At 41.5% G+C, this 20,283-nt stretch overlaps 2 protein-coding genes and 1 long non-coding RNA gene across 5 annotated transcripts in view; 2 read left to right on the top strand and 1 right to left on the bottom strand.

Moving 5' to 3' along the window:
- Positions 1-10,680, top strand: part of psmd14 (proteasome 26S subunit, non-ATPase 14) — a 149,728-nt gene extending 139,048 nt beyond the window's left edge. For all 3 annotated transcript variants that reach the window (XM_068035245.1, XM_068035246.1, XM_068035244.1), the window contains exon 11: positions 10,250-10,680. In XM_068035245.1, coding sequence (XP_067891346.1) covers positions 10,250-10,348 — 99 coding nt within the window. In that variant the 3' untranslated portion in view covers positions 10,349-10,680. The remainder of the gene's footprint in view (positions 1-10,249) is intronic.
- Positions 1-19,220, bottom strand: part of LOC137372005 (uncharacterized) — a 46,868-nt gene extending 27,648 nt beyond the window's left edge. The window contains exon 1 of the long non-coding RNA XR_010975333.1: positions 19,113-19,220. This is a non-coding gene — a long non-coding RNA (uncharacterized lncRNA). The remainder of the gene's footprint in view (positions 1-19,112) is intronic.
- On the top strand, positions 14,531-19,412 carry tbr1b (T-box brain transcription factor 1b). Its single transcript, XM_068035243.1, has 6 exons — positions 14,531-15,210; positions 15,752-15,906; positions 16,144-16,265; positions 16,515-16,673; positions 17,153-17,214; positions 17,788-19,412. The coding sequence occupies exons 1-6, from the start codon at positions 14,531-14,533 to the stop codon at positions 18,638-18,640; spliced, it is 2,031 nt and encodes a 676-aa protein (XP_067891344.1). The 3' UTR covers positions 18,641-19,412.
- The last annotated feature ends 871 nt before the right edge of the window (positions 19,413-20,283 follow it).

Genomic DNA, 20,283 nt, shown 5'->3' with positions numbered 1-20,283 from the left:
AGGACCATTCCCTGACACATTCAGCCCACAATGGACCTTGATCACCAGGTATTGTGTGTAAGGAGTATTCCAGAGACTCCTAAAGTGATGCAATCCAAGGCGTGATCAGACCAGTTAGTCACATGACTAACCTGCTGGGCAACCTGTGTTTTTTCTGAATTGTACAGACAGTTTGAACTGAGAGTGTCTGTTTTCTCCTGGACTGAGAAGATCTATCCTGTCTGCTCCCATCTCTTTCTCACAAGCTTCTGAATCCACTGAAGACACATGAACCCCAAGAGAGAAAAGTCTCATGCAGCGAACAAGGTTTAAGAAAAATACTGGGCCCTAATGAAAAGCAAGATGTACCTACAATCATGAACCGTAACAACATCCCTTCAGATATTGCCTCAAACTTTTCCACTTTATTTTTCTTCTCTTTTCTGTCTCTATTTGCTTGTATGTATCGTGTATACATGCTAGCGTGGGAGCGTCGTGTATCCGTAGGCGTCAACCAAATTAGAATTTAAGTTTAATAAATTTCAACTTTTCTTCTTTAAACCTAAGAAAACCGATTTGTGCTGGTTTCTTTGCCTTATAATTGGAAAGTGGTGAACAAGGATTCACTAATGGGGCGCTAAAAACATGGTGTGTTTAAAACTAAACACTGTTATGGTAAGACCAGGTGAAGGCTGAGAGGGACCCCTAGACACCTTTCTCACCTGGTCGTAACAATTCACATATCTAAGGAGGATTGAAAAAATTGGATATAATCTAAAGATGTAAGAAATGGATGAGAGCAAAGGTCAGAATACAAAAGGGAAATAACAAATACTCGGGAACAGAAGAAGTAGGAAGTAATAAAGTGCTTGATAAACTAAAGCAGTAGTGAAAAATATGAGTATATTAAATTGCCTGTACAGCAATGTACAGACCATCAGCAACAAAACAGGAAAATTGTAGGCAATAGCTGGAAGTGAAGAAACAGATGCAATCCAAAACATGGCTGCAGACAGGAATGGATTAGCTTTTAAATATTGCTGGCTAGAAAATATATCGAAATGATGGGGAAGGAAGAAGGGGGTGATGGAATAGTTGTATACATCAGAGATAACATAATGGCAGGACCAAGAAAGGATATAACTAACAAAGAGATAAAGCAGAATCCATATAGATGGAGATAAATGATGAGGGATTGGTCACACTATTAGGAGCACAGCATACACCACCAAATAATGGAAAGGAAGTGGAGGGCAAAAGATGTAGTCAGATATGAGATGAATAATACACGCAATCATAATCATGCGAGATTTTGACTTTCACCAATTAAACTGACAGGGAGAGGGCAGCGTATTTATAGTGTGTATAAAACTGCTCTCTGGCCCAATATGTAAGAAGACCAACAAGGGAGGAACCATTTCTTAAACCTAATAATGGGAATTGAACCAGAGCAGATAAGAAAAATAAGCATGGGAGAACATCCAGGAAGTCGTGATCATTAGATAATAAGGTCCAGACCATGGTACCAATGGGCAAGGGACGGCACAGAGGGTAACAGCAAATCCTAGAAATGCAGTCATTATAGGAGATTCCATGGTTCAGGGGAACAGACTAGCATTTCTGTAACTTTCATCATGAATCCTGTAGGATGTGTTGCCTCCCTGTTGCCGGGGTAAAGGACATCATGGAGAAGGTGCAGAATATTCTGCAGGGGGAACACAGCCAAAAGTTGTGGTACATGTTGATAACAACGACATCAAGAGAGCAGATATTGTGGTCCTGTAGTCAGACTTTCAGGAGCTAGGGGGCAAGTTTAAAAAGTAGGACCTCGAAGGTAATAATCTTTGGATTACTGTGGGTGCCACACATCAGCAAGAGTAGAAATGGGAAAATAGGGAGGATCAATATGTGGCTTGACGCATGGTGCAGAAGGGAGGGCTTCAGATTCTTGGGGCATTGGGACCAGTTCTGGGGCAGGAGGCACTGATTCAAAAGCGACGGGTTGCATCTCAACCCATGTCCTAGAGTTTTACAGCACAGAAGCAAGACCTTCGGCCCATCATGTCTGTGCCGGCCATCAAGCACCTAACTATTCTAATCCCATTTTCCAGCACTTGGCCTGTCGCCTTGTATGCTGTGGCGTTTCAAGTGCTCATCTAAATACTTCTTAAATATTATGAGGGTTCCTGCCTCTACCACCTCTTCAGGCAGTGCGTTCCAGATTCCAACCACCCTCTGAGTGAAATTTTTTTTCCTCAAATCCCCTCTAAACCTCCTGCCCCTTACCTTAAATTGAATAGATGTCCTCACAGGGAGGTTCACTAGTATGATTAGGGAGGGTTTAAATTGGCAGAGGGATGGGCACCAGCATATAGAAGTAGAAAGGAGGAATAAGGTGCATAAAGGGGTGTGTGTGTTGGATAGTACTAGAGAAGGAAATAGTACCATATTATATAGGAGCAGACTAAGGACTGCGAGGAATACAAAGACAGGTATGTAAACGCACAAAGTGTGGTGAACAAGATTGGTGAGCTACAAGCACAAATAGCCATGCAGGGATATGATGTGGCACTAACGGAAACATGGCTTAAAAATGGTGAGGTCTGGATGCTTAATATTCAAGAGTACAAAGCGTTTAGAAAAGATGGAGATGAGAAAAAAGGAGGTAGGGTGACAGTACTGATTAAGGAAGACATTGTTGTGTTGGAAAGAGAGGATGTCCGTGAGGGGACAAGGACAAGAATCCATTTGGTTAGAGTTGAGCTTTTACCTGTATTTCCTCTGGAGGAAGGGGGAGACAAAGGGGCAATGACAGCAACAAGAATGGAATGCAGGACACGATGGCAGCAAAGGATTGAGGTCCTGTCCAGATTCCAGTCCTCATCTTGTGCAGTGGCCAGCAGTGCTTGTGGGATATGGTCCTTTGCATTTCCTTTCACAATCAGCTTCAACAGCTGACAAGGTCAGCTTCCTTGTGTTTTCAGAAAAAGTTCCAGGATATTAAAATGTTGCATGCTAATTATATGAAGTACATTAAAGCTGATCTATAATTTCGAGGTGTATTGCAGTGCACTGAAATCTTTATTGCAGAGGGAGTTGATTTGATAGGTTAAGGGGAGATGTCATAAAGGTGTTCAAAATCAGGAAGGGTTTTGATCGAGGTAAATAAGGAGCAATTGCGAGGTAAACCCATAGGACGGCACAGTGGCGCAGTGGTTAGCACCGCAGCCTCACAGCTCCAGCGACCCGGGTTCAATTCTGGGTACTGTCTGTGTGGAGTTTGCAAGTTCTCCCTGTGACTGCGTGCGTTTCCTCCGGGTGCTCCGGTTTCCTTCCACAGCCAAAAGACTTGCAAGTTGATAGGTAAATTGGCCATTATAAATTGCCCCTAGTATAGGGAGGTGGTAGGGGAATATAGGGACAGGTGAGGATGTGGTAGGAATATGGGATTAGTGTAGGATTAGTATAAATGGGTGGTTAATGGTCGACACAGACTCGGTGGGCCGAAGGGCCTGTTTCAGTGCTGTATCGCTAAATCTAAATCTAAAAAGGGTATGATCATGAGAGAGATAATGGAGCAAATCTGCAGGGAAATTGGAGATGTGCAAGAACTATAGAGTGGTGATACTGGGGGACTTTAATTACCCAAATATCTATTGGGACAATATTAGAGTAAAGGGAAAAAGAGGGGGAGGAATTTCGGAAATGTGTTCCGGAGAACTTGCTTGATCAGTATATTCTTGGTCCAGCTAGGAAGGAGGCATGGCTGGATCTGATGCTGGGGAAATGTGATGGGTTGGGTGGACCACGTGTCTGTGGGAAAACACTTGGGTAAGAGTGATCATTGTATCATAAGGTTTAGATTAGTAATGGAGAAGAGCAAGGAACAATGTAAAGTAGAACGTCGATAGGATGAGAAGGGATCTAGCCAGAGTAAAATGGAATCAAAATTTGACAGGAAAAACTGTAACAGAACAATGGGTGATTTTTAAGGAGAATATGTTTCAGGTACAGGCTAAGTACATTCCAACAAGAGGACAGGCAGGGCTCCTTGGATGACGAGGCAGATAGAGAATATGTTGAAACAATAAAAACGGGTGTATGATTCATGTCAAGTGAATTCTTCAAACTAGAACCAAATACAATAAGTTGAGAGGGGATGTGAAGAGGAAAATATGACTGGCAACAATAGAATATGAGAATAGATTGGCAGTTACTATAAAAGGGAATCCATAAATGTTCTACCGGCATGTAAACAGTAAGCAGGTAGTAAGAGGCAGGGTAGGGCCTACTAGGGACAAAGAAGGTAATATATGCTTAAGAGGCACAGGGTAAGGCTAGAATACTTAATGAGTACTTTGAATTGGTGTTTACTAAGGAATAAGATGCTGTCAAAATATCGGTAGAAGCGAAGATGGTAGAGGTAATGGATGAGGTGAAAATTAATGGGAAGGATCTACTGGAAAGGCTGGCTGTGCTTAGAGTGGATAGGTCACCTGGTCCAAATGGCTGTATCCCAAGTTGAGAAGGGAAGTGGGAATGGAGATAGCAGAAGGGCTTGCCATTATCTTCCAGTCTTCCCTAGATACGGGAGAGGTGCCAGAGGATTGGAAAGTGGCAAATGTGACACCCGTGTTCAAGAAAGTCAGACAGACAGTCAGTTTATCCGTGGTGGATAAGATTTTAGAAACAATCAGTGAAAAAATTAATAGGCACTCCGATTTAAGTTAATTGAGGAGAGACAGCATGGATTTTTAAACGGCAGATTGTGCTTGACTAATTAAATTTTTTGTTGAAGTAACATACGTTTGAAAGAATGCAGTTGTCTTATTTGGATTTTAATAAAGCATTTGACAAAGTACCACATAAAAGGCTGGTTAACAAAATTGAAGCTCATGGAATAGGAAGGTCAGTGACGGCTTGGATAAAAAAGTTGTCTGAGGACAGGAAGCAGTGAGTCATGGTAAATGGTTAATTTTCAGATTGGAGGATGGTAGACAGTGATGTTCCACAAGATTCAGTGCTAGGTTCACTGCTTTTTTGATATATATAAATGACTTGGATATTGGAATGCCGAATAAAGTTTCAAAATTTGCCAGTGATACCAAATTTGGAGGTGCAGCAGACAGTGAGGATGATATCAATCGTCTGCGAGTGGTAATGACTCGCTGCCTATGAGTGGTGGAAGTGATGCATTTGAGGGAAATATATTTGCAGGGCTGTAGGGATAGAGCGGGGAAATGGGATTCACTGGATTGCTATACTTGATGGGCCAAATGGCCTCCTTCTGTGCTCTAATGACTCTGACTCAATTCATGATTGCAAGGGAGATAGCAGTCTGTGGGAGCACACCCAGTGAAGGAGCATAGACTCACTAACACCAACTTCTAGATTTCCGCATTATTCCCTGCATGTCCAAACTCCAGAAGTTGCTGTCAGTTTCAGTGGAGTAATGACTGTAAATCTTGACAATTTCAGCATCATTATTACAGCAAAATCTGGGCCAAAGAATTTGAGTTTTTTTTAAGAAAAGGAAAAGACTTGAATTTATATAGCACCTTTCACAACCAGAATGTCCCAAAGAGCTTTAAAACTAATGAAGTAATTTTGAAGTTTAGTCACTGTTGTAATGTAGGAAACATGGGAGCCAAATTGCTAACAGCAAGGTGCCAAAAACAGCAATGAGATAAAGATCAGATTTTTTTTTTAAGCAATGTTAGTTGAGGGATAAATATTGACCAGGACACTGGGGAGAACTGCACTGCCCGTCTTCAGATGGTGTTATGGTATCTTTTATGTCCACTTGAAGGCAGATCGGGCCTTGGTTTAGCATCTGGTCAGAAAGGTGGCACCTCTGATAGCTCAGTACTGCTCTGAAGTGTCTGCCTAGATAATGTGCTCAAGTCTTTGGAATGAGATGACACCACAGCCTTCTTACTGAGGTGGCAGTGCTTTTTTATTTATCCATTTCATGGGATGTGGGCATCGCTGGCAAGGCCAGCATTTGTTACACATCCCTAATTGCCCTCGAGAAGGTGGTGGTGTGCTGCCTTGAACCAGTCCATCTGGTGCGGTACACCCACAGTGTTGTTGGGGAGGGAGTTCCAGGATTTTGATCCTGCGACAGTGAAGGAACAGCAATATATTTCCAAGTCAAGATGGTATGTGAATTGGAGGGGAGCTTTCAGATGGTGGTGTTCCCATGCATCTGCTGCCCTTGTGCTTCTAGGTGGAAGAGGTCACAGATTTGGAAGATGCTGTCGAAGGACGCGTGGTGAATTGCTGCAGTGCATCTTGTATATGGTACATACTGCTACCACTATGTGTGGGTGGTGGAGGGAGTGAATGTTTAAGGTGGTGGTTGGGGTACTGATCGAGTGGGCGACTTTGTCCTGGATGGTGTCAAGCTTCTTGAGTGTTGTTGGAGCTGCACTCACCCAGGAAAGTGGAGAGTATTCCATTACACTCCTAACTTTGTCCTGTAGATGGTGGACAGGCTTTGGGGAGTCAGGAGGTGGGTTACTCACAGCAGAATTCCTAGCCTCTGGCCTACTCTTGTAGCCACTGTATTTAAATGGCTGGTCCATCCTGGGTAACCCCCCAGGATGTTGATAATGGGGGATTCAGTGATGGCAAAGCTGTTGAATATCAAAGGGAGATGGTTATATTCTCTCTTGCTGGAGATTGTCATTGCTTGGCACTTGTGTGGTGCGAATATTACTTGCCACTTATCAGCCCAAACCTGACTGTTTCCCAGGTCTTGCTGCATGTGGACACTGACTGCTTCAGAATCTGAGTCGTCGTGAATGGTACTGAACATAGCACAATCGTCAGCGAACATCTCCACCTTATGGTGGAGGAAAGGTCATTGATGAAGCAGCTGAAGATGGCTGGGCCTAGGATTCTACCTTGAGGAATTCCTGCAGGAATGCCCTGGGGATGAGATGATTGGCCTCCACCAACCACAACCGTCTTCCTTTGTGCTAGGTATGACTCCAACCAGTGCCGATCTTTCCCCCTAATTCCCATTGACTTCAGTTTGGCTAGGGCTGCTTGATGCCACAGTCAGTCAAATGCTGCCTTGAGGTCATGGGCAATCACTCTTCACCTCACCTCTTGAGTTCAAGTCTTTTGTCTTTGTTTGGACCAAGGCTGTAATGAGTTCAGGAGCCGAGTGCGCCTGGTGGAACCCAAACTGAGCATCAGTGAACAGGTTGTTGCTGTTTAAGTGGTGCTTGATAGCACTGTCAATGACACCTTCCATCACTTTGGGGCAGTAATTGACCGGATTGGACTTGTCCTGCTTTTTGTGCACAGGACATACCTGGGCAATTTTTCACGTCAGGTAGATGCCTGTGATTTAGCTGTACTGGAACTGTTTGGCTAGGTGCTACCACTGAGTCAAAGCTGGCAGCCAAGATTGAGTGGTGAGGACATGGAACTTGCTGCCACATGGATGGTTGATCCGTTGATGTATTTAAGGAGAGGCCTTACGTGAGGGGGAAGTAAGTAGAGGAATATGGGGCAGGCAGAAAGAGGTAACTAGGCTGGTGGAGACTCTTGTGGAGTATAAACACCAGCATAGATCAGTTGGGCTGAATGGCCTGATTCTGTGCTGTAAACTCTATGAACCATGACTTCTGGCTGCCTATTTCCATCCCCTAAATGTTTTGCACTTCCTCTTTGGTGTCATGCTTTTGTTTCATGTTGTGCTCCTCTAAGTTGTTCTTGTCATAGGTATTCTGTATTTGAATTTTCAGCTTTCAGGATCCCTACACTATTTTCTGGTCACTCACTTTCCTTTCTGACGAACCCATTCTGCATGTGTGGTGACCACTTCATCGAATGTGCATTCCAGGAACCCTTCAGCCAACATTGTATTGGTATCGTTAGCGCCTGAAGCTCAGACACCTTGATCTTGAGCGCAAACAGTCAGCATGTGTAGTCATCCGGGACAGCAGAAACATCCAGGACCTCCCATATTATGCAGACACCATACAAGATTCAACTGCTTCCTTCCCACCTTCCAAACGAAACCATTTTTTTCTTAAGTTTATTACAATCGTATACACCAAACATCAAACTCAAATATCATACATTAACCTGTCAAATATAATAACCTCAGGGCTGAACTCCCATCGAGGCTATCATCGTATTTTGTGAAAAATAACATTTTTCAGGTGATTGAGCAGCAGGAGTGAGGACGTCTTAAGGTAGAAAATGCTATGATTGCAAAAGCAAAAAGTTGCAACTATAAAACTTGCATAGTCAATATAAGGACACAATTTTATGAAAATATCTTCAAAAATTTGATATGGAGTTTTGTATATATTTCCTCCATCCCTATAACTATATAGAATAACGCAGTGAAAGAATTATAGAATGGTTGTGCACAGCAGGAGGCTATTTGGCCCATCGTATCCTTGACTGCTCTCCGCAAGAGCAACTCATCTAGTCCCGCTCTCCTGCCTTTTCCCTGTAGCCCCACAATTTTTTTCTCTTCAGCTTATTATCCAATTCTTGTTTGGAGGCCTCTACCACACTCTCAGGTAGTGCATTCCAGATCCTAAATACTGACTGCGTAAAAAACGATTTTTCAACATGTCGCTGTTGCTTCTTTTGCCAGTCACCTTTAAATCGGTGTCCCTTAGTTCTGGATGCTACTGCCAATGGGAACAGTTTCTCCCTGTCTACTCTATCCAGACCCCTCATAATTTTGAACACGTCTATCAAATCTCCTCTTAATCTTCTCCCCTACTATACTAGATCTATTATGATCTTCATTGTGGTCAATACCAAGTGATCAGAAAACCTCAACAAAATGGTTAAGTAATTTAACCGAAAAATATTGTGCCAGAGAAGAAACTAATTATCCACAACATTAATAACTGACACTGTTCAGTGAATTCTAAAATAGTAGTTCTGAAACTTTTTTGGTTGAAGGACCTTTTTCAAATGCATTAGTAATCATGGACCCCCCATCTAAATTATAATTATAAACTCCTTGTACATTTACATTTCTGAATGTAAAGTTCATCAGCATCCTGTTAAAGGGACTTGCATGAAATTTTGCCAGGGTTGTCCACTTCAGTGAACATTAATGAGATCGGTGATGTGAAAACTTTAATGTTCCCTTCAGCTGAAAGGTAACCCTACAGGTTCAGCAACATGCCTGTTGAATACTTCACCACATGACACCTCCCTGCTCTTGCTGGAGTGGGATTTGGCTCAGTGGCTGCTGTTGGGAATGCTGGCAGCATTTCAGGTGCATCCCTCTACCTTCCATCAACTCACTGTACAGCGGCTGAGAGATTGATTGAGGGTTTATTCCTCCCCCCTACCGGCCTGACTGCACAGGAATATTGCTGACACACAGCATTTTCGCCACTGGGACACCACTAGTAACTGAGATGGAGACTTTAGTCCAGGTTAGTCACAACCTCAGCTGCTGTACTTGGTGTCCTGCTTGATTGTCTATGCAGGCCGCTGGAAAAGACAAAACGTGCCAGCTCCTTTCTACCCTCCCCCAGCCCCATGAATCCATTCCCAGTGTTTCTAGGGCCCATCGTTCTCCTTTCCCAGGATTCTGTCAGTCCGAGGCTCCTCTAATGGTTGCGTGTCCATTTCCAGAGCTGCCTTGGCCCTAGTCTCCACCCAGTGATGGCTTACCAGTGTCTCACTGTGAAAGTGCATCAGACTACCCGGTGAGCAAGCTGTCGGGTGAGCAGCAAGAGTGGATGAACGAAATCAAAATAATGGCCAAGAGCAAGTGCCCTGACCTGCACATTGCAGCACCGGTTCCCATTCAAATTATTTCAGAGGACCTGGGAAGTCTGCATGGAGCCCAGTTTGAGAACCATTGTTCTAAACTGTAACCCAGTCTGGGAATTCTGGGGACTGTTATTTGAATCCATCCTCTGGGCTGCTGTCTGAGATATATTCTGTAATCTTGAGGTATGAATGTTATGCAGAAATTATTTCATTTTCTAATCAGGAATGCAAAAGTTAAAGGGCCTTAATTTGTTTACTTTAATTGCTTTGTTTGTAAAAACTAAATTTTTTTGCAGTTACATTGTATAAAGCTAGACTGCTGACGTTACTGGAAAATGTAGACATAATGGCCTGTTACTACAGATGTCATTATAGAGTATCTAAAAATGTGAATGTCACCAGAAGTGAGAATCTAAATAAAATGTGCTATTTTCACATTATTGCCTTGCCTGAAAAATTACCTATTTGTTTAATAGCTTGTATCCTGATTGTTTCATAGGATCCAAAACGCCATTTGGAAGAGCATGTGGATGTTGTGATGACTTCAAATATTGTGCAGTGCCTAGCAGCCATGTTGGATACAGTTGTATTTAAATAGTGAACTGTAATATTATAAAGCACTAATGCATTGCTGTATTTTTTCGATTGTGTAGTTTATATTCGATGACTTGTAATGCCGAAACTGCTGACGGCTTTACTTATCAAAAGCATAGACATTCGGCACCATTACAGCCTGAGCTGTGAGCAGTGGTGTACTACCTGTAAATGCTGTTGCTTTTGAATCAGCTGTTAAGATGGATCTAGCCCTATTTCAGTCTTACTTTTCCTTTTTAAAACACAAGTTTAAACTTCGTGTCTAAGTTTGATTTTGGTATTTTTATTAACGTCGTTTTCCTCAAACTATCAATAAAATACAAAGTCCGATCTGTATTTATTTGTATGGTAACTCTTCTATGCCACGAAAATCAGCCTTCGGCTGTCTAAAACGGATTCCGTCATTTTTGAAGACAAATGAAGTGTAGCAGGGTTTTCAAAGCGCAAAACCTCAACTAGGCACACTAAAGCAGTTATGCATTTCTCTAATCCTTCCTTGTTTATTAAGAGCTGTTCAGCGCTGCAGAGGTAGCACATGTCTAACACCTCTAGGGTCGTAGCTGTGAATATGGCAGATGCTAAGGTCAAACTAGAATCTCGTCTGTGAAGAATGACATTTCTCAACCAACTGCTTGGCACAGAGAACGTTAAGGTACATTAAACCACTAATACATGAATAAGAGGCGCACACGATTTTTTGGGGGGAAAATGTTATCTGTTATGATTAACCTTGATACAATCTAGCCATAACTTGCTATGATTGACAGTTTTGAACTACGATACTCCGTCCATTAAAGATAATCATTTGAAAATTGATTGTATCACTTATTTTAACAGGTTCGTAAATTTATATTTTCAGGAAAAAATTCTAGATAAACGCTGCTTTTTAAATTTCTTTGAGTTACACGTCTCACACACTTGGTATGGGTTGCATTCCTGCATGATCTAAACATTTAATTATTCCAATATTAACTTTGCTATTTCCGCCTGGAACAGGGAACAAATATAGCGATCTATAGTTAAAATGCAACACCAGCAAGGACATGGACAATCATTATACTGCGCTAGATATCGTCACGTTAGCCATAATATTGTCAAAAGGTTTTCTTTCCACTAGAGCAAAAGCCACAATTCGGAAGTAAAATGACTCAACTTCAGTGGGGATGTAATTTTGGCTATTTATATAATGAACCAGGAGTGACAGTTTTGAGCGGCTCGCCAGTACTTTCGACATTGAAAATCTATGTGATCTTGCTGCTGAAACCAGTTATAAGAAAATTGACTTTTCCCCCTACTGTTTGAAGGATTGTTTTCAAAAATCTTATAATATCCTAAATGACAGTCCGCTATTTTTGGATGAGGACGTCGTCGTATTGACTTCTTCAAAATGTTTTAGTAATCATGAAAGATTCGGTCTTTAACTCTCCTGCCGGTGCATTTTTCCGATACTGATGGGCAGCCTAGCAGCAAGTGTTCTGAACATGGGATGGAAACCTCAATAGTACAAATCTTCATGCAGTATTAAGAGTTGAAATATCAATCTACCATATTTATGCTGGATTTATGATCAAAATTTGATCTTAAAGGCTGTACATTTTACTAAACGAAATCTTGCAATCGTTTTTATTGTGTCTATATAGTTATTCGTACTGATTGTATGTGTTTTATTACAAACTAAAGGCCTCAAAAACATGCTATAATACGCGAGTGAGAGAGTGTAATACAAAAATGTAACTAGTAACATGAGCCAAGTGAACACGTCAGCAAATCCTACTTGCAGAAAATTCTCAAATTCACAAATCTATTTGGTCTTCCCTGACTAGTATATGTGCTAAAACTGTTTTTAAATCACTCGGGTTTAAGTTGCAATGTATGCATTTGTAGAATGTAAACTAAAACAAAAAGATAGTTGACAAGAAATCATGTTGAATTATTCCTGGGCGCTGATATACTAGAGTATAGTATCTTCGACTTTTTATTTTAAAATAGCGAGGGGTAACTGATGAATTTTACAGAACAACAAATGTGCTGCGTCTCTCGGTGAGAACAAAGTTACTTTTAAACTCAACCCTGGCATGAATTTAATGCCACAGGAATTATGACGGCGATCCAATTCTAATATGGAACTTCGAGTGATATTGATACAGGATCACGAGCACGGTGATACACTTAGTTTCTGAATAAATCGCCTAAATACTGAATTCCATTGTGTGTCGACCGTTGGTTTCTATATCATGCAGACACTATTTTTCAGTCCCCTTTGTAGCTGTTTTTCATCATCTTCGGAATAGGTTGCGACTTGCAGAGTTATTAATTTAACGATGCTAAGTGCTTGTAAATACTACATTTCCGCTCGAGTAGGAAAATAAAGTTTACATTGGAGCTAGTGAACCTGGAATGCAATTTCAAGTACCATTTTAGTCGAGCAGTTTTTAGCGATAAAAACTGTCAGTGTCCACCATATCACGGGCTCCTTCACACAGAAAAATAATTGGTCCTTTTCAAGCTGTGGTGCGGAATATCACGGGGGAATTCTGTTATTCACGAGGAATAATTATAAAAAGGCCGTTTTCATTGACTGCAAAGCATCCCGATTCACAGAAGGGCAGAAAACACAATCGGATTGAACCAATAAGATTGTCTATATTTTACTAAATGTGAAATTGTTTAGCTGATTGTATTCACTTCATATTGTAGAAATGCTGATATGCACCAAATAATCTTTATACCTGCCTTGTATATTTTACATGAACTCGAAAGAATTCAGTACAATGTAATTTATAAATGGGTAATTTACTGTAGATCAAATCTTACCAATAATACTTTGCAATAAGGCTAATTGAAATTGTGTGATGATTGACAATTTCTAAGTTGAGTATAATTGGGACATTCTTAAAACATACTAAATCCTTCATATGCAAATTAGACTAATGATTTGCAAGGTATAATTAAGTACTATTGTGAAGTACTTGAGAGATGCAAGTTCCAAATCACCATGAAAGCTTAACGTTTCTTTTAACTAGACAACCCTAAATAGCCGTCTCGAAGAAGCATCAGGTATAACAAGTTTATTCCCAGTACTTTTTCCAGGTCATTAGAAAGGAAATTAACCGAGCACACTTGTAAAATGTCTTTAGTTCTTTACATTTAAGCATTCTTTTGGAACTTCAGTTATTTAATATTTAAAAGAGCAGAATGTTTTCCATGTGCTGAAAACCGTGATTCATTAATATTTGATTTTTGCTCAAAATATTTTATGATTTATGTTATGTTTGATATAGCTTTTAGAAGTGAGAATTTTAAAATGGATAAATGGTCTAGAAAGCACCAAAATTGTGTTGGTGCTTGTCTTCGGTTATATTTTTGCGCTTCACAAAAACGATGAATTAAAAATCTCAGGACCATTAAAAGATACCCAAAGGCACCACTATGTTTTATGCAAGTTCTAAATATTTCAACGGTGACCTTCTGAAATACACATTAGCTAATGTGATATGCACCATTGAAGTAATATTGTAAATTATTGTACGCAAGTACAGAAGTACTGTTTGAACACCGGATCACAAAAAAGGACGTGACTGATATTGTTGAACTGCGACAGCACCGCACTTCAAATAATGACTCTTCCCCTATTTATAGTTGAGTACTTTTTCTGCAATTGGACTGTCTCACTTAGCTAGTTTTTGCTGTCTGTTCTTTAAATAATCAGTGTTTCGGCAATACAGATGTGTAAAAGCAAACTCAAAGAATTTAATGGATCCTTATTCTTCGCAGTTTAGCCCAATTGTATCCATAGACTCTTCCTGGCTGTAACTCTGTCCAAAAACAGGGGGAGGCAAGGTTGCTTGTTAGGAACACGCAGACTGTCTTTCTAAAATGAGATCATCTTGCAATTTGCCATCATTGCCATTAGGACTCAGGTGATTATCCTAATTAATGTCTGTCTAATTAAATTACTGTCAGCAGTTAACCAATAGAAAGAGCCGTTTCATTAGCTGTGCAACCGGGAAGATCAAAAGTGAGTCCTTCCTTACTACTGCAAAGTGACAATTGGCCAATCGCTTTTGGTGGGGGGAAACTAGTACAAGCCTTTGTGAGAGTGCTTAAAGAATTGCTTTCAAGCGGGCTGGGTTTTTGCATCTGCTGTTGAGGGTTTCTATAGGGTGAAGTGCTTACTTTTTAAGCTATGCAGTTGGAGCACTGCTTATCCTCATCTATAATGCTCTCCAAGAAATTTCTGAATGTGAATAGCACTTATCCCAACAGTGAGCTTGCTTTACATGATCCCATCATCTCGGCCAGTGACAACCTCGAAAGAAGTTCACCTCTGAAAAAAATTACCAGGGGGATGACGAATCAATCAGAGGCAGACAATTTTCCTGACTCCAAGGACGCGTCGGGGGACGTCCAGAGAAGCAAGCTCTCTCCTGTTTTGGACGGGGTCTCTGAAATTCGTCATAATTTCGATGGATCAGCGGCAGACAGATATCTCTTGTCACAATCGAGCCAACCACAGCAACCGACTGCTGCTCCCAGTGCTATGTTTCCCTACACTGGCCAGCATGGACCAACACATCCCGCTTTTTCTATTAGCAGTCCGAGCAGATATATGGCTCACCATCCTGTGATCACAAATGGAGCCTACAATAGTATTTTGTCCAATTCGTCTCCTCAAGGCTATCCGGCCACTGGTTATCCTTACCCGCAACAGTATGGACACAGCTACCAGGGAGGACCTTTCTACCAATTCTCTTCTGGTCAGCCAGGACTCGTTCCCGGCAAAGCCCAGGTGTACTTATGTAATAGGCCGCTGTGGCTTAAATTCCACAGGCATCAAACGGAAATGATCATCACTAAGCAAGGCAGGTAAGTGGTCCTTTTTCATTCTCAAAGCCACGTCTAGATAAGACAGAAGTGCGAACGCTTAACAACTGCAGAGTGGCAAGAATTAAATCTAAAGGATACTTGAGACATAACACCACATCTATTTCTTTGGGCTGGGAGAAACGGCAAATCGAGTTTCTAAAGACCGGATGGATACCTTTTGACTATAGTAAAAATTTGCGATGTGTTGTGTACAAATTATCTGCCTGTAGTTTAAAGAGAAAAGGTCCCCAGAACCTAGAGACTTCTTAAATTCATTTATTCAGTTAAATGTACCTGTCATAAACAATGCAATTTTACAAGGGAATTTGCAACAACGTTAAAACAGGGATTTAATTCTGGCATCTCACTTCACTTTAATATTTCCATGTTTTTAAGTTAAAATTTGAAGAAACTGGATTACACAGAAAATGCAGAGTGAATTGATAATACATGTCCTGACACAACAAGCCTAAACCCATATCGTATTTTAATATCTGTATCATTTACTACTTTTGAATAAATGTCGCTCCTTTTGTTTCAGGCGGATGTTTCCATTTTTGAGTTTTAACATCTCTGGTCTGGACCCGACTGCACATTACAACATCTTTGTTGACATAATTCTGGCCGATCCCAATCACTGGCGATTCCAGGGAGGGAAATGGGTTCCTTGTGGAAAAGCGGATACCAATGTACAAGGCAAGTTTTTCAGCAATCTGTCCTCTAGGTCAGTGATTGGGACTATGTAATTATTGAATCATAATTATTTCGCTAATTGCGTCCAAGAGTTGCCCTGTTTACCTCAATTTTAAAAAAAAATCAAACCTGCAGCGTTTTACAGTTTCACTGTTTTGCGATATCGTGTTCCAGATTAGAGCGCACATTCTATTAATGGATTAACTGGATATTAGTTGTATATATGGATGTCTTCTATAGGCAACAGGATCTACATGCACCCAGATTCGCCAAACACAGGTGCTCACTGGATGAGACAAGAAATTTCCTTCGGAAAATTAAAACTAACTAATAACAAGGGAGCATCAAACAACAACGGTCAGGTAACTGACTTACTTTGATGCAATTCCGATCTTTTTGTGTGCGTGTTTTCAATGAACTCCGATGATAAAGATTTTTTTAATACTGAAATTAACTCATGAGTTCGAGTCCTTGTTACATGAGTGCTAGTTTTGACGAGATGTTATATGACAGCTTAATAGCTAAAATAGATGGAAAGTAAGTGACTGTGTTTATCTGGCTGTGGGTTTAAAAAAACAGAATAAAGCATTTCCATGTCGTTTTTCTGACAGATGGTGGTTCTACAGTCTCTACATAAATACCAGCCTCGATTACATGTCGTAGAAGTGAATGAGGACGGAGCTGAGGATTCGAACCAGCCCAATAGAGTTCAGACCTTCACCTTCCCAGAGACTCAATTCATAGCAGTTACAGCGTATCAAAATACAGATGTAAGGAATTAATTGAGAATGTATAGCATAACATTTAATTATTCAGATCTTAGTGTACAATTCCTACATTTTTCACAATGGAACATGAATGAAACCTTTAATACATATTTAAAAACCTTTTTATTAAAAGGCGTCGAACACAAGTACATTTTAATACTATGTAGCATCGAATTTTACATTATTTCCGTCTTTTTAAAAGACGGCTTCAGGAAATAATTTTTACATTTGATTATTAAAATAAATGTTATCGTCAGTTTATGGAAGAGATTCCGTCTTGGAACAAAGCCTGTATTACAACCTTAGTAGCCTCACTGCTGCACTGTATTCCACAAACATAACTTTTATGAAGGGGTGACTTTTTCGACGCGATTTACATTAATATTTTAAGAAGCTGTCTGCAGAGTTTGGTTAAGAAACCGAAGTGACTGGTGGCTTTAAACCATCATTTTGTGATGCATTTCTCCATTGAATTTTAACAGATCACACAATTGAAAATAGACCACAATCCCTTCGCCAAAGGATTTAGAGATAACTATGATACGTAAGTTTGTACTTCATTTTTAACTTGTAAGAAATCTGCTGAATGAGCGGAATGATATTCTATCCACACCTACATTTTAAATGCGATGAATTTTTAAATTGGTCATTAATTTGCCAGTTAGCTGTCAAGGTGTTTTAAATCTGGACTCGGTCACCAGTTAAAACTACAGCTGTTGCTTTTGGCATGGTGGTCATCTATTGTTAAATAACCCTGTGTTTTACACAACGTTAGGCATAGCTGAGTTGAAGGCAGGTATTACTATTACTTTTGCACTTATTGCGTGGTACCCTTGAATGTTGATAGCCAACATTACCTAGTATAGGAATGCGCAAGTTTAACTCGCATCTGGGTGCTGACTTGTGAAATAAAAAGCTGGTGTGTTTACATCGTGTTTTCGGTTGTGTCTCAACTTTAAGCCTTGTGTGCGCTCTGACTTGGGCGGTAAATCCCGTATAAATCAGGAGCTATCTTTTCCGCTGAAGAAAGTTACTGTGATGGTTAGCAGTTGGTTTTGGTGTAACGCCTGCGGACAATTCTCGCCTCTTACTCACGTCTCCCTTCTCCTGCTTTTAGGATCTACACAGGCTGCGAAGTTGACCGGCTCACCCCGTCCCCAAGTGACTCTCCCCGGTCTCAGATCGTCCCGAGTACCCGCTACGCCGTCACCCAGTCCTTCCTGCAGGAGCAGTTCGTTAACAACTACGCCAAGGCTCGATTTCACCATGGCGGCCCCGGAGGCGGAGGAGGAGGCGGCGAGCGGAGTGTCCCCCACAGCAATGGCCTGCTGTCCCCGCAGCAAGCCGAGGAACCGACCGCGCCCTCCCCGCAGCGCTGGTTCGTCACCCCGCTACAGCAGCCGGCCAACAATCGTCTCGACTTCTCGGCCTACGACACCGACTTCGCCGGTAACGCCATCTTGTCGTACGGGGTTGGGGTGAAGGCGTTGCCGTTGCAGGCCGGCACTCGGCCCCTCGGCTACTACCCCGACCCGTCCGGCTGGGGGGCTCGTAGTCCACAGTACTCGTGTAAATCGAGCTCGGTGCTGCCCTGGGCCCGCGGCGCCTCCACTAACTCGTACCTGGAAGAGGCGGCGGCTGCGGCGGCCGCTGCCGAGGGGCTGGGCCCGGGCACGGGTCCGACCTCGGACCGCTCTGGTGCCGCCGAGGATAGTAAACCGAAGGAGCTGCCGGACTCGGCTTGGATCGAGGCGCCGTCATCCATCAAGTCCATCGATTCCGGCGACTCGGGCATCTACGAACAGGCCAAGAGGAGGCGCATCTCGGCGGACGCACCACCGCCGGCCCCAGCTCCGGCCCCGGCCACGGAGAGCCCGTCTCCCCTGAAGAGCGAGGCGCTGACCCCGAGAGACTGCGAGAAAAACTGCGCCAAAGAGATGGCCTTTTACGGCTTCTACTCTCACACTTAAAGCCGCCCGGGGGGGAGGGGGGAGAGACACCCGCCTGGCTTCTAAACTGATCGCCTCCTTCGGAAGTGCCAAAAGCCAATCCTGCTGGTACCAACATTCAGAGTTTAGTTTGCTGCACAAAGATCCCCTTTTCTTCCCCTGGTTGTGGTGGTGATGATGCCTGTGACCATTGGTAATCCCGGGCTCGGATGCACAGGCCGGTGTTTTGTTAAACCCTGTCAGTGTTTTAATGTGATAAATAATTATAAAACTGTGAAGTTTAAAAGCCGTGCGTTCACCTGTACAGACATCTCTCTCTTCCTACCCCTGTGTATTTCAATTAAATTTGGGTATGTAAATCGTGTCTATACAGGAAACTTCTTTTATTCAATTCCTATTTGGCCAACTTTTATAGTTGGAGTAAGCCAGTTCTATCTAATTACATGTACAGATTATTTTAAACGGTCGATCAGTGACATTTTGCGTTACTTACCCTCGGATAGCTCGAATTATAGAGTAAGGTTTTAATGCATTCGTTTTGTAGAAACGTAGAATTTTAGCGGAGTTCAATTCCTGAAGATGCTGCCACGTTGTTCAAGTGACAGAGTTCCTCGAAAAGAAAGTATATTATGGTCTGTTTGCAATAGCAGCTGGGGGGGCTATGACGCTTTTCAGGGTTGATATGTAAATTTTGTCTATTCTGTAAAGATATTATCGTGCTTGTATATGGGTATACTTTCATCCCGTTCCAGTCTGTGAAGTGAATGTCACAGATCTTGTTTTTTTTTTCCAGTTTGTATACATTCATGTGTAAAATGAAATAATAAAAAGTATGGAATCTTTGTCCAGCCTTGCAGATATTTTATTCCAAGCTACAAGTTATCATTGTTGCGGTGAGTTCTAATTTAGCGTAACATGTTTGTAGAATGTCCTAAATTTCTCTTGCTGAGCTAATGTGATAGTTATAGATCGCTTGTATGTTATTTAAATACAGTTGGGTAGGGAATTGCCAATGCTTACGAATAAAAATACATTCTTCATATTGACTTTCATTAGCCAAACAAATTGTAATAAACGAAAAAAGCGTTTAGGCGCTACCATATGATTTTAAAATGAGGGACTTCACTAAGATTCTTTTAAACCCACAAGAGTATTCTATCTCAAATTTCACCTTGTTATAATTACTAGATATGTTTCTCATCATTTTTACACACACTACTTTTTACTTGGCACATACTGTGCCAGTTTGTAGTGCTCATGTTCGTGGTTAGTTGAACGTGTAAGTATGCATGTTTGAAAAGATAAATGCGCTTTTTTTGTAACGACTTTCAACGTGTGCTTTTAGGGACTATACGATTTACCAATTGTTTTGTTCGTCAGATCTGTTCATTGCGTCGATCTGCTACACGTATGAATTATTTTACTTTCACTATCCGAGCTCAAATACCTTTTTAAATCAACAATAATTCCTATAATCACGTATCGCATAGAAATCATTGTTCATTTAAATTCCTCCAATTTAAACGTGTTCCCGTGGCTTCTTTAAATCTTTGAGACCGCTGAGGACTGTGGTAACTACCGCATTCAAAATTTAATTTAAATTAACTGGTATTTCTGACTTCTCACGAATGAAAATTTTTAGCTTGTTTTTCTCCCATTATCGA

This window comes from Heterodontus francisci, chromosome 7 (genome assembly GCF_036365525.1).
Source record: "Heterodontus francisci isolate sHetFra1 chromosome 7, sHetFra1.hap1, whole genome shotgun sequence".
Classification (NCBI taxonomy): domain Eukaryota; kingdom Metazoa; phylum Chordata; class Chondrichthyes; order Heterodontiformes; family Heterodontidae; genus Heterodontus; species Heterodontus francisci.
This window is presented reverse-complemented; position numbering and strand designations above follow the sequence as displayed.